Genomic DNA, 13,740 nt, shown 5'->3' with positions numbered 1-13,740 from the left:
AGCTGGCTCTCCCCTGTAGCACGCACACACCTCTCAAAAATATAACATCAGGAGTTCTGGGATAGTGGGAACGGCTGAACTCCAGAAACTAAAAAAATATACCCTTCTATATTTCTCTGGGGCCATTTCTCAACCAGTTTCCAGGAAGATCAGAAATAAAGGTCAGATTTTTTAAAAGAGGTGGTAAAAAATCTTTAAATTCTATTTGAACATTAACAAAATAATAATAATAGGATTGATATATTACTAATCTGATGTGTCATAAAACCCATAACCAATAATGACCAAGTACAGGAAGCTTCGAAGAGCTAATGGTCAGTGTAAAATGCATTCCTTTTCTTTCTTTAAAATTTCCACTTTAAAAAGGTATTTCAGACCACAATAAACTGGACCCATTTCAGACCCCCACGGAGCTGCTTATTGGTTTTACAAAACATTTTGCTAACCGTGCTGGGTGTAAAAAAGTGAACTCTCCACACGCCATCAAGTGGGTGGAAGAAAAGGATGGTGAAAGAGTCCACTCTGCTTAAGTAAAAATCAATAATTTGACAGTGAGAGGGGATGTGGAGGCTGGAGAAAGGGGGCCGCTAAGAAATTCGCAGTAACAGCGGGGGTAATGTACTATTACATTTACGTTGTGTGTGGACCATGAATCTCCTGTTACCTTGAACCTTCAGGAGCTGTCCGCCAAGACAACCGTAACCCCTGCACGCTTACCCAGGCCCACTCCCAACCCCGCGGGAGACTGGAAGGGGCATGGGATGGGGTTCAAGTCTTTCGAACGCTGCCACGCCCCTCGCCCCCGCTGCCATGTCCCCCGGGCGCGCTCACCTGCGCTCTTCTTCTCCTCCCTGCGCATGCGCTTGAGGCGCTTGAGCATGCCGCGCAGGTCGGTGATTCCATACTGGAAGGCGATCTTCTCGTATTCACTGGGTTTCGCGTTCTTCAGCAACTCCCACACGTCCACCTCGGGTTCTTCCTCCTGCTGCTTCACCTCCCTAACCGGGGAGAACCATGGTCTAGTTTAGTAGCTGCACTGGCCCTTAGAGACCAGGAAGGTCGAGGTATGATTCTGCTTTTTCAGTTCAGTGTAAAAAAGCTCTGTTTAAAGCCTGAGTACTTGAAGCCCAGAAGTCAAGTCTTGCCTTGCTGGAATGGAAGTCTTAGGGAAACTTGCAGGTAGTAGAAGATCAAATGTGTGCCCTTATAGTAACACCTCTCGTTTTCCTAGTTAATAAAAACAATTTTAGGGGGAGTAGAGGACATCAGGAAATAGCCTAAAAATATATTTTACTTATTTTCAAATTTAAAGTCTAATTAGAAGATGGGATTTTGAGAAACGACAGGTTTCATCTAAGATATGGATATTGAATTATTGAAAATTGGACTAGAACTAAAAGGTTTAGATTTGGCCTATGAAATAAAATGATCTCTTTCTATTTTCTTTGATGTACATGCCTTAGATAAATTATGGAGACAGCTACAAATACATTATTCTCAAACATTTGGATTTTGCCAAAAAGCCATTTTCACCTAACCATATTAATAACTGATACATTAACCATTTTTTACCTTTTTAAAATACAAAAAAAAAAAAAAAAGATCAAGCAAATCTGCCATGAGTTTTTTGTTTTTCACATCAGTGTTTTATGGATACGATGGTTTTTTAAATTTTTTTTTCTAAATTGGCCAGGGGGAAAGCGAGACTGGGCCTTTAAAATTTTCTTAACATTTCAACCTAAATACTAGTCTTGAATGTCTTTTTGGAAGCAAACTTGGCGTATGAGTATAAAATAAATGTTAAACTGGAACAATATGCTTTTAGGGCCACCATGAACAAGGCGAAAGTAACTTCTTAGGGTGCGCTTATCAAAATTCATGACCACCAACTTTTGATCATGTAATACAGAAGCACATAAAAACGATATATTGACTTTAAAAATTAAGATTTAGATTTACACTTGCCTTCCTTTCTTTTATTTAAAAGCATAAAATAAAATAAAACTCAGAAATAAACACTCTTTTGGAAAACAGGCTTAGTATAAACAAATTGGTTTCCTTCATTGAATAAATAATCCTGATTTTGTTTATGTTTACATGACTGTTTTTATCAGGTTAATTTGAAAATGTTACAATGACTGCTTACCATAATGCTGATTTGGATATGATTTTCTAGAAAACTGGTCAAACATCTTATACATCAGTGTGAAAATGAATTCATGCTATCATGTTAGGGAATGACGGGTTACGTCTGTTTGCATTGTCATATTCATTACACTTGTTTCAGAGTGCCTTCTTTTTTTTCTTTTTTTTTTTCTTGAAGACAGAGTCTCACTCTGTTGCCCAGGTTGGAGTGAAGTGGCATGATCTCAGCTCACTGCAACCTCTGCCTCTTGGGTTCCAACGAGTCCCCTGCCTCAGCCTCCCAAGTAGCTGGGATTACAGGTGTGTGCCACCACACCCAGCTAATTTTTGTATTTTTAGTAGAGATGGGATTTCACCATGTTGGCCAGGCTGGTCTCAAACTCCTGACCTCAAGTGATCCATCCACCTCAGCATCCCAAAGTGCTGACCACCACACCCAGCCCAGAATGTCATCTTCATACTCATGTGTACTTTGAGAAGGAAATACTGGGTTGTAATCATGGATAAAAATATGCAGGGGAGGGGAGGAGATTATAAATATTAACATAGAGTTCAGGGTGGCATTAAGCAAGGATGACATCTAAATATCTAACTTCCATTTTACATTGTCATGTAAGTTTTTTTGCCCAGTGGGTTGGGGGACATTGAGGCAGAACTCCTGGAAAATGGAGGGAAGTGCAAGGTCACTGGTCTCTCCAATAATCTTGATGGCAAGGACTAGACAACACCATTAGCAAAATGTGCCTCTTAAAAACTCAAGACATAGCATTATCTTCATCTCACTGATAGTAGCTACATCCTTTATTAACATGGGAAAATTGAAAAGCTTAAGAAAATTGTTGTGAAATTGGAATATTGGTAAGAATTTGCCAGATCCACTAAATCTACTTCCTGGAAACAGTAAACACTTCAAATACATCCTTTAAATATTTTAGTGGGAAGTCTAGGAGAATCGCAATTATGACGTATATGTATAGGCTGGTGAGGTGGCTCAATCTTGTAATCCCAGCATTTTAGGAGGCTGACGTGGGAAGATTACTTGGGCTCAGGAGTTCGAAACCAGCCTGGGCAACATGGTGAAACCCTGTCTCTACAAAAAATACAAAAATTAGCTGGGCATGGTGGTGCATGCCTGTCATCCCAGCTACTTAGGCTGAAGTGGAAGGATTGCTTGAGCCCAGGAGGTTGAGGCTGCAGTGAGCCAAGATTGCGCCACTGCACTCCAGCCTGGGTGACAAAGTGAGACCCTGTCTCAAAGAAAAACCCAAAAAAGATGTATATGTATATTCGTATGTATATATTTTCTGTGGGGTGTTCCCTCAATCTAATTTATTAGTGTTCTCTTTTTGTCACATTCCAGCCTAAATATAGTCCTCAGACTATAAAATTATACCATACTGGATTATGTTAAATTTGTATTTGAACCATGAAGAATTGCATATATACATTACATACTTCAGGTATCCTCCTGACATTGGCAGAGGATTTAAAGATATCAAGCTAGATATAATTAAAATAGCTAACAAGAGGCACAAGTCATTGAGTCCTACATAGATCCATGAGGGGAATATTTATATGAAGGAAACCAGTAATAAAGATGATAATTTTGATTGTGATTTCCTGAGTCAATTTTGTTGATAGATTTATAAAACCAATCATCCTCACCATTTTTCATTAAAATGCCAGGATACTCTCCACTCTATCACATACTTAGTCGTATCAAATTTCATATAAGAACACCAATGACCTCTTGCCTATTCCTTCCTTTTCTTTCCATTACTTAATTGTATCTCAATTAAGTATCTTAATATAGAGAAGTATCTATCTTGTACTGAAATGTGAGGTCGAGGCTCTCACCTTCAGCATTTCCTTAATGCACCTGGAACATATCTTTAGTTACTTACCATGGTGGCTGCACATGACCCTGTCTGCATGGCTATGTTAAGTTACAATGAGGAGAAAAAGCCACATTTCTGTAGGCACTTCTGATTCTTTTCCAAGCCTCGGGATAGACCTGTATAATGCTCATGGTATTTTCATCTACATCAAAATTTCAATAACTTGGTGATCCTAGTGACGAGTAAACAGTTATAGAAATTTCATGTAGAATACAACTTACAAGTATTTATACAGGTCAATTCCTATAACAGGATGCTGCCCAAAAGATTTAATCTGATTTAGCTAATGTCCATTTGAAGTAAGCTGGCTTTGTTCAGAGCAGGAATATCTTTCGTTGTACAGAGATGTTGGTTTTAATCATATATTTTTTTTCTCATGGGGATTTTGGCACACACACTTGGAGGAGTAGAAATGGTAACCAGGTGTCATTACCGCAATGAAAACACAGGCAACTCACTAATTAGTAGGAGAACACAATGAGTTCTAAAGTTATATTAGTGGATTAGCACAGTATACTGAAAGAACATAACATAGCCTTATATTAACAACAATCTAATTATGAATGAAAATCTTAAGTAGGGGGTAAGAGAAAATGAGAACTGAAGACACATTGGCTGCCCATTAAGTGATTGTTAAATTTTGTCATTTTGATCATGTAATTAGATTTATTTTATTCTGGAATTACTGCTTGAAAAAGTCTGTTCTTTTTTCTTTCTTTTTTTCCTTTTTAATCAGAGCATGGTGCTTAATACCGTATCACATTTTTGTTGATTGATCGTGTGTGTGTTTGTGTGTTGTCTCCTTATGAATATAAACTATGTTAGAGAAAATGACACATTTCCTTAGAGGAGGTGCATATTTATTTGCCACCTACTGTGAACCAAGCTTTTTCACTTAATTTAATTTGCACAATAATTCTATTAAGTAGCATTTGTTCTTCACATTTCCAGGTGTGAAATCCAAGTCTCGGAGGGGTCAAATATTTGACCAAAGTCACATAATTAGTAAATGGTAGAGATGAAACTCAATTCCATGTTTTTACCACTGTTTTTCTTCCCACAAAAGTGTATCTATCCTTTTCTGTGTGCCAGGCACTGGATTTCTTTTCCTCACATCAGTAGCATTATATTCTACACAAAGATAGTGTTTAGTATTTTCCTGAATGAGTAAATGATTGTGGGGAGAATACAAAGCTCTCTTGTCTTCCTAAAGTGTCAATTTGTATTATAAACTGAAGCACCAGCTTCCAAGGCAAATTCAGAGTGGCATCTTTAATGTGGAGTCACAGGAAATGAACTGACTCATAAAAGGGAAACCTGGATTTGGGTCCTGGCCCTGCCTTGAACTCTTGTGTGACTTGGGATAAGTCACTTGTTATCTCTGGACCTTGGTTTCTCATCTGTAGAATGAGGAAATGTGAGGCTCACTTAAGGGCACTTCATATACTATTGCTTTAAATGCATTTGGGGAATTAATCAATACTATTGAGACTAATGGTTATTTGAATTAGTCTATTGATGGGCTGATATCCCTCAGTAATTAATAAATCACACCCATTAATATTTCTGTTCTTAACCTACATGTTGAGCAGTAGGGGTAAATTTTTCATTCATAGAGACTTGAATAAAGCTATCTAACTAAACAGAGAATAAACACAATCCCAGTTTATTTCAAGTGTTTGTAATTTGTTATGAAGCATATTTGTACTTGTAGTCTTTTAATAACCATAGAAAGCATTAAAAGTAATTTTAAAAGCCTGGAAAGTTAAGTGAAAACTGATATTATATACAATTAATTTAAAATTATAATTTTACTCTGTTTATTTACAAATTTGCTAGATAAAACTTAACCTCTGAAAAAAGTATTTCTTTCTGTTGCTTCTGCACTATAGTAAATATCTAGATACCTCTAATATACATATAATATAGTATATATGTAAGGAATCCTAGTGAAGAGTATAGCAGTTATAGAAATATATATACGGAGAGAAATCTTATAAAATGGTTATGTTCTAAGTATCCATAATGAAATTCTATAAATTTTATTGCAGTAGAGAACAATGAAAAGGAAGTGTGAATGTGTGATAATACTAAACTTTTATTTCCATTTTATCACTTCTAAAACACATTTTTGAGGCATTTTAAAGACCTCGGAAATGACAATGCATCTTATCATCAATGGTGTGTCAAACCATTTGGAGCAATTTTTTCATTGCTTAGTGATTTATAAAGTACTGGTATATCTTAAAAGCAGTGGTGTCTTAGACCTGCAGAAATACAGTACATCATAAATAATATATTAAAGTAGGTGTGCCTCTTACAATGTGTATACCTTCAGACTTCTACCAAAATTGTAAAATTGATTTTTTGATCAAATATCAAAGAGAATGAAGGCTTTATTTATTCAGTCATGAGAAGGAATCATATGTACAGTCTTAGAGGTTTCTAGGTATTTGTATTATGTCTCAGTTTTCATGTCTCTTCATCCCCACTTTAAAAAAATAGGTGAAGAGTCAGGAAACATTTAAAAAGAAAGTTTAAAAGCATCCATTAAAGTCTTTAAAAGATTAGTATGCAGTTGTTTCTCTCTTCCTTAGTCAGCTCTGTTATATTCTATAAGCAAAACACATTTTCAGAAATGAAAATTCTTTGAAAACATCCACTTTAAACTTGACTTCTCTGAGTGGGTGTCTGAAAGACTTCCAGGCCACAATGCCTCACTCCATCACTTGGTTCTCACCTACGTTTCAGGAGACCACTAAAGTCAAGTTCCCCTGCATCGTCTTGACCTTCTCCACTGTCGTTAACAAAAGAAAAGCAAATCTGGGTTTAATGCAGAGACATACACAACAATTTCCCCCAAACACTCTACATGTAACGTATATGCAATTTTGTACCACACAAGGACTAAATCAACACAAACTATTTCTTTTCACACAAGTGACATGTTAAGTTTTTGGAGTATGTACTTGTGGAAAAGTAGACATGAGGAGCTTGTGTTACTCTATGATTTCAGAAGACACATTTTTGTAGATTGCATATATAAAACTGCTTGGATTTGTGTTAAAACCAGGTAACACAAATGCACTTAAGCCAAGCAACACAAAGTACTTTGTTTTGCAAGTTGGGGCTCTAGAAACATACCTGTGTAAAAAGCAAAGAACTTTTGCTGATCTCTGTTATTCATGTAAGACAGAGATTGGCTTGGAGGACCAAGTGTACCAATGTCAGATATATAAGTACAAAGCCTTATATTCAATGGTAACCTCTTTGTGTCCATGAACAGATGAATCAGATAATGTGATACCAACATGGCAAAAATAAAAAAGGAGCTAACACAGAACTTTTTAAAAGATGCATTCCTTTCTGTCTTAAAGGGTGATAATTATTCTAATTTTCTTGTTAATATTTATACCTTCTTAAATGTATTTTTAAAAAATTTGTCTTGAATTGTTAACGAAACTTTTACTAGCAGTTTTAAAAAGTGCTTTCCTGTAGAGAAATGCATCTTAAATTAGGCATGCAGCCACCATTGTGATTTCATATAAACTCTAACTAGAAGCTATAGAGCTAACATTTAAATGGCACTACATAGTTACTTACATGTTTAATTTTTTAATGAAGTTTTGTTTCCTGCTCTTTACAAATGTTAGTTATGGTTTCTAAGAAAAGAGTCTGTGGGTTTAAAAACAGTGTGTATAACGTAAGTCATAAGAATTAAACTCAATAACGTGTTTTCAAAATTTCAGGCGTTTGCAGGCCTTTTGAAGTAAATACATTTCTGTTCTTTTAAAGCTGGAAACTTAGTAGGTCATGTTTCCCTCTCCTGAGATATACGTGTATACAGTATGAGCATAGTTTTAGACCTGTGCATTTGCCAAGCATGGGAAGGGGAAGTGGAAGGAAAGTAATAAAATTTGAAAGTTATGACATTTTTTAAAATTAAAAAATACCTAATACCAGTAATATTAAATAACTTTTCAAAGTAATTTTTTTTTGATTTATTTGTAATGTTGGAGGAAAATATGCCTCATTAACAGGCTAAATTATTGTTTTGTAATAGTTTGGAGTGACTTTCCTTATTCAGCAAAACTGTATGTGGATTCAGTCATAGGAGAAACAAAACATTTGGTCTCATTAAAGAATTTATATTATGGAATAATTAAGTACAGAGAATAACATAATGACAGGAAGGGGCTGGTTATATTTCTTAGATATCAAAAATCTCTGAAATTTTTTCCTTGACCTCCCATCCCCAATTTTTCAGCCTTGGTAATTGCAAAAATATATGAAATAGGTATCTAAATTTTGCCTTTCTGTGGTATTCTTAATGCCAGTTTCATTTAGGATAATCCAAAATTATATGACACTAACTTCAGTAAGTAGCTACTTAGTTGTGGTTTTATTGGGCACATGGTTCAGTAGCTCCCTAAGTGATTTCTAGATGAAAGGCAATATAAATAAAAAGTTTTCTGCCATGATTTAACCAATGAAATGAGTCTCTTTGCATATTTCTTTTGGCCATTTGGTGGAAAATAATGCTTTAAGGAAGAAGCCACATATGAATAAATTGAAAGTGTCTTTCTAAGGCAACTGTGAAACCTCAAAAACAGGAACTTCATTATAATAAGAATATTCTAAAAAATGGTCAGTATATGCTTGACTGGGCCTTAAACCCATGGCTTTTCTAGAACACCTACGTTTAAATATATGGTGTGTTTGACTGCGTTGAAAAGGATTGTTCGTATTTGGAATACGGAATACAGGGGAAGGGAAATGTGTTTGAAAATCCTCCACTTCTGTGTTATACAAAAGCTATCAAGATTTTCCTTTTGGAGTTACCTTCTCTTGAAAGCAGATCTGATGTCAATGTTTGGAGTAGTCCCAGTAGATTCTTTGAAAGGAAAGAAAACAATAACATAAATACCCATTAAGGCTGTAGTTTGTGTTCAGTTCCTTCATAGGCTGTGGGGATTCTTTAGATGGGAGAATGTCAGGTGAAGTGGGGATGCTTTTCCCCTGAACAGCCGTGCTGCCACAGCCTCATCATACCTCCACCTCCCTCATGAAGAACCAATGAAGGGACCTTGGGGTCACCTTGTCCAGGTGTCATTCAACTTGTCTGCCCACTAGAATCACTGAGGGACTTAAAAATGTATCAGTTTCTTGATCCTGTCTGCCAGAGATGTTGATCCACCAGATCAGGGAGGGGCACCCAGAATCAATATTCTTAAAAAGCCCTCCAGGGGCCGGGCGCAGAGGCTCACGCCTGTAATCCCAGCACTTTGGGAGGCCGAGGCGGGCGGATCATGAGGTCAGGAGATCGAGACCATCCTGGCTAACACAGTGAAACCCCATCGCTACTAAAAATACCAAAATTAGCCGGGCGTGGTGGCGGCCGCCTGTAGTCCCAGCTACTCGGGAGGCTGAGGCAGGAGAATGGCATGAACCCGGGAGGCGGAGCTTGCAATGAGCCAAGATGGTGCCACTGTACTCCAGCCTGGGCGACAGAGAGGAGCAAGACTCCATCGCAAAAAAAAAAAAAAAAAAAAAAAAAGCCCTCCAGGTGATCTTCTCAGAGACAGCCAGGGTGAAGCAGTGCTGCCCAGGATCCCAGATCCCACCTGATATGGAAATATCAACAGCACTTGACCCATGGCCATCCAGCCTCTGCTTGACATCGCTCTCAGTGAGACTCTCACAACCTTCCCGGGCTGTCTATATAGCTTTAACCAAAGAGCTCATCTTTTTTTTTTTTTTTTTTTTTTTTTTGAGATGGAGTCTTGCTCTGTTGCCCAGGCTGGAGTGCAATGGCACGGTCTCGGCTCACTGCAACCTCTGCCTCCCAGGTTCAAGCGATTCTCCTGCCTCAGCCTCCCAAGTAGCTGGGATTATAGGCGCCCACCACCATGCCTGGCTAATTTTTGTATTTTTAGTAGAGACGGGGTTTCACCATGTTGGCCAGGCTACTCTCGAACTGCTGTCCTCGTGATCTGCCTGCCTCGGCCTCCCAAAGTGCTGGGATTACAGGAGTGAACCACTGCACCTGACCAGCTCATCCTAATGTTAAGACAAAATTCACCTCCTCATCGTTTCCACCTTTTGATTCTAAACTGCCTAAATGTTTCTCATGCATGGAAATTTGTTTTCCATGTTCTGTGTGACAGCCCCTTCCCCTCTTTGCAACAAGCCGTGTATGCCTGACTTCCTTCACCCACACACTCAAGCTGGATAGGGTGTGGTTTTTGGATTCTTCATCTTCCTGGTTACCCTACTCCAGAAGATGTCCAGGCAGAGGTACAGTGCCCAGGCTAAAGACATCACTCCAAATGTAGAACAAGTAGCATGTTGTAGAGAGAAGTATCGTTTCCTAAACTTAGATCCTATACCACTTGGAATAGCCCAGTTTAAAATTACAGTCATGGTTGGGCACCGTGGCTCACACCTGTAATCCCAGCCCTTTGGGAGGCCAAGGCAGGTGGATCACTTAAGGCCTGGAGTTTGAGACTAGGCTGGCTAATATGGTGAAACCCCATCTCTTCTAAAAATACCCCCGCAAAATTAGCCCAGCGTGGTGGCACATGCCTGTAATCCCAGCTATTTGGGAGGCTGAGGCATGAGAATCGCTTGAACCCAGGAATTGGAGATTGCAGTGAACCAAGACTGTGCCACAGGCCTCTAGCCTGAGCAGTAGAGTGAGACTCTGTCTCAAAATCAAATCAAATCAAATCAAATTACATTTGCTTTGTCTTTTGCAACTACATCACACTTTACATTCACTTTAAGTTTATATTATTTGCTGCCAAGTCAACTTTTCCTTTGTATGCTTGTAAAAGTGAGTTTTTTCCCAACCTCAATGTATGCAATTAGGCCTTCTATGTTTACTGTGGGTAGTACACAGAACATATGGATGAAGAACTGCCATGGCTGACATTAGTCCTTACAAAAGAAACTCTCCCTTCCACCTGGGTCTCCTGAACTCTCATAGCATATTACCCTATCCCCAAACCTAAGTGGGAAAGTGGACCCCATGAAACATACATTCTGCAGCAGCAAAAACTGACAACATCTTTTATCTGGGAGATTGAAGAAATATAGATAGCATGGACAAGAGATATTTAGCGATAAAATCCCCCCAATTCTACTTTTAGTATAAATTATTTCATTACAATTCAATTCAGCAGGCTTGCTGAGACTACCACAATCAAAACCACACAGTTTTAAAGGAAAAATTTCCCCGAAATCTCATAGTATTAAATGAACTTCTTCTCCTCCATCCCCTCACATCCCATTAAAAAATTACATTTATCTAGGCAAGAAGATTCTCTTACCATGCACTTCAAGATCAAACGAACAGCTGTCAAACTTATCCTTATAGGTGACCTCACATCTGTAATTTCCTGCATAGTTCTCTTTGGCCTTGATGATCTGCATCTCAAATGTGTACACCTGCAATGAAATGCATCCAGACACACACATTTCAGTTTATTTTCCAAATTTCTCAGCATTGGCTTAAAGCTGTGTCTATCCGTGGGAATTCCAGTACAATGTTCTCAATATAGGAGGGCAAATGTGTCCTGCAGCCCCTAGACACAGCAGGGCAATCTCAATAGAGTGTAGACACTAGCAATGGTAACTTCAGAGGATTTTCTGGAACTGAAGTCTCTCAAAGCTGAACCTGAAAGTGATCATTTATCCACACAGAAGGAATGCGCTAGCTGAGCCCCTGTCCTGGGAGTTCAGGGCCTTACCCGACTGTGCCTCTCAAAGGTTTCCTTCAACTGAAGGTGCTTCCCGGCTTTGCTGGCCAGATCCATCCATTTTCCTTTGAACCATTTGACAGTGGGTTTTCTCAGAAGATCTTCAGCCTTGACTTTGGCTATGAAGGTGATATTTTCACCTAGAAGAAGCATAAGGGATTCAGCTTGCTCTTTAACTAGTGTCATTTGTTTTGCTTTCAACTGGAAGGAGTTGACACAGGATTGCACTACAGAATATGGTGTGATTGGTGCCCTTGTATTGTGCAATGAATTGGTCCTGATTTTTTTATGAATGCTCTAGAGGTCCTTAGGCTGTTCCAGCTTGTTCTGCTTTGGGGGTTTATGAAGCAGAAAAAACAATAAGGAAACCAGTGAAAGTAATTTTTATATATGGATAATTTTACATTTGGATAATTTTTAAACTTCATATATACAGATGTATTCGAAATTTTATTTCATATATATGGATGTATACGAAATTTTATTTCATATATATGGATGTATACGAAATTTTATTTCATATATATGGATGTATACGAAATTTTATTTCATATAGATGGATAAATGCATATATGGATATGTATAAAATTTTATTTCATATATCTGAATATAATATGAAATAAAAATGAAAAAATTGAATTTTTTTCACCCCTTTTGTTAGGCAAGGTGATGAGAAGCCTGGAATTACAGGAATGTGACTAAATCAAACTGATCTGCTTGAAGTAAACCTGCCAATCTGTCTGTATTGAGTGATTTAGACCCTGAGGACATGACATTATAGTCCAGCTTCCAGTCCAGCATTTCAGTGTCTTACAGGAACACAAGGGGAGCCAACATTTCTGTTCACATGCCGTGTGCTTTGACATTCTAGCCCAGAAAGAAGTAATTCTGGAATACAGTTAGCTATGTACTCATTTGCATAATATTGATAAGTGTCAAAGACTAGTTCAGATCATAATATATCCCTTATAAAGATTTATTTGGTTAAAATTCTTCAACCCTCAGGTCCTCCTCCAGCTCACCATCCCTTCATAGCACTTGGCATTTGTGATTATTTGTTTAATTTTTTGTCTGCTCCTCTCAGACTGTAAGTTCTGAGTTATACTCACATGTTATACTCAGTGCCTAAAACAGGAGGTATATAATCAATATTTTGAATTTGAATATTTGAAGAGTGGAACCATTTGTCCGATCAGCTGTCTCAGATATTATGAATTATGGCCTAGCGCGTGTGTAGATTTGGAATCGTCTTATGGAGTGAGCTATGATAATGTCAGCAGACACTGGCTCAGAGCATTATGGTGAGTCAGGCACTGTTCAAAATACTTCACAGCTAGGTCCTGTTATTGTCACCATTTTACAGATGGGGAAACTGGAGCATAAAGAAGTTAAACTGTCTTTCCAAGGGCAATAGCTAGCAGGAAGCAGAATCAAGATTGGAACTCAAGGTTCCAGGGTCCAGGCTCCTATGTGCCGAAGGTTACTGAAATCATAGCTGTCACTCATCTTTTCAGGTTGTAAAAAGCAGGATTTAGTATATACACACAGTGGAATATTATCCAGCCGTCAAAAGGAATGAAGTTCTGATACATGCAACAATGCGGATGAACTTTGGAAACATTATGCTGAGTGAAAGAAGCCAGACACAAAAAGTCCTGCATTGTCTGATTCCATTAATATGAAATATCCAAAATAGGTAAACACAGAGAGACAAAGCAGATTAATGGTTGCCAGGGCCTGGGAGGAGAGGGCAATGGGGAGTAACTGCTTAATGGGATATAGGGTCTTTTGGGGATGATGAAAATGTTTTAGAAATAGAAGTAGTGGCTGTACAACATTGCAAATGTACTAATAGCCACTGAATTGTTCACTTTAAAATGGTTAATGTTATAAGTGAATTTCACCTCAATTTTTTTTTTTTTTTTTTTTTTTTTTTT

At 38.0% G+C, this 13,740-nt stretch overlaps 1 protein-coding gene across 5 annotated transcripts in view; it reads right to left on the bottom strand.

Annotated features, from left to right (window-relative positions):
- Positions 1-13,740, bottom strand: part of MYBPC1 (myosin binding protein C1) — a 106,159-nt gene that overhangs the window by 49,192 nt on the left and 43,227 nt on the right. For all 5 annotated transcript variants that reach the window (XM_017887276.1, XM_017887274.1, XM_017887273.1 and 2 more), the window contains 5 exons: positions 11,795-11,943; positions 11,375-11,492; positions 8,886-8,937; positions 6,784-6,840; positions 832-998 (listed from right to left, as the gene is read on the bottom strand). In XM_017887276.1, the coding sequence (XP_017742765.1) occupies positions 832-998; positions 6,784-6,840; positions 8,886-8,937; positions 11,375-11,492; positions 11,795-11,943 (543 nt within the window). The remainder of the gene's footprint in view (positions 1-831; positions 999-6,783; positions 6,841-8,885; positions 8,938-11,374; positions 11,493-11,794; positions 11,944-13,740) is intronic.

Source organism: Rhinopithecus bieti, unplaced genomic scaffold (assembly GCF_001698545.2).
Source record: "Rhinopithecus bieti isolate Rb0 unplaced genomic scaffold, ASM169854v2 scaffold_15133, whole genome shotgun sequence".
Lineage (NCBI taxonomy): Eukaryota > Metazoa > Chordata > Mammalia > Primates > Cercopithecidae > Rhinopithecus > Rhinopithecus bieti.
Note: the sequence above shows the minus strand (reverse complement) of the source record. Positions and strands in the feature narration are given on the sequence as shown.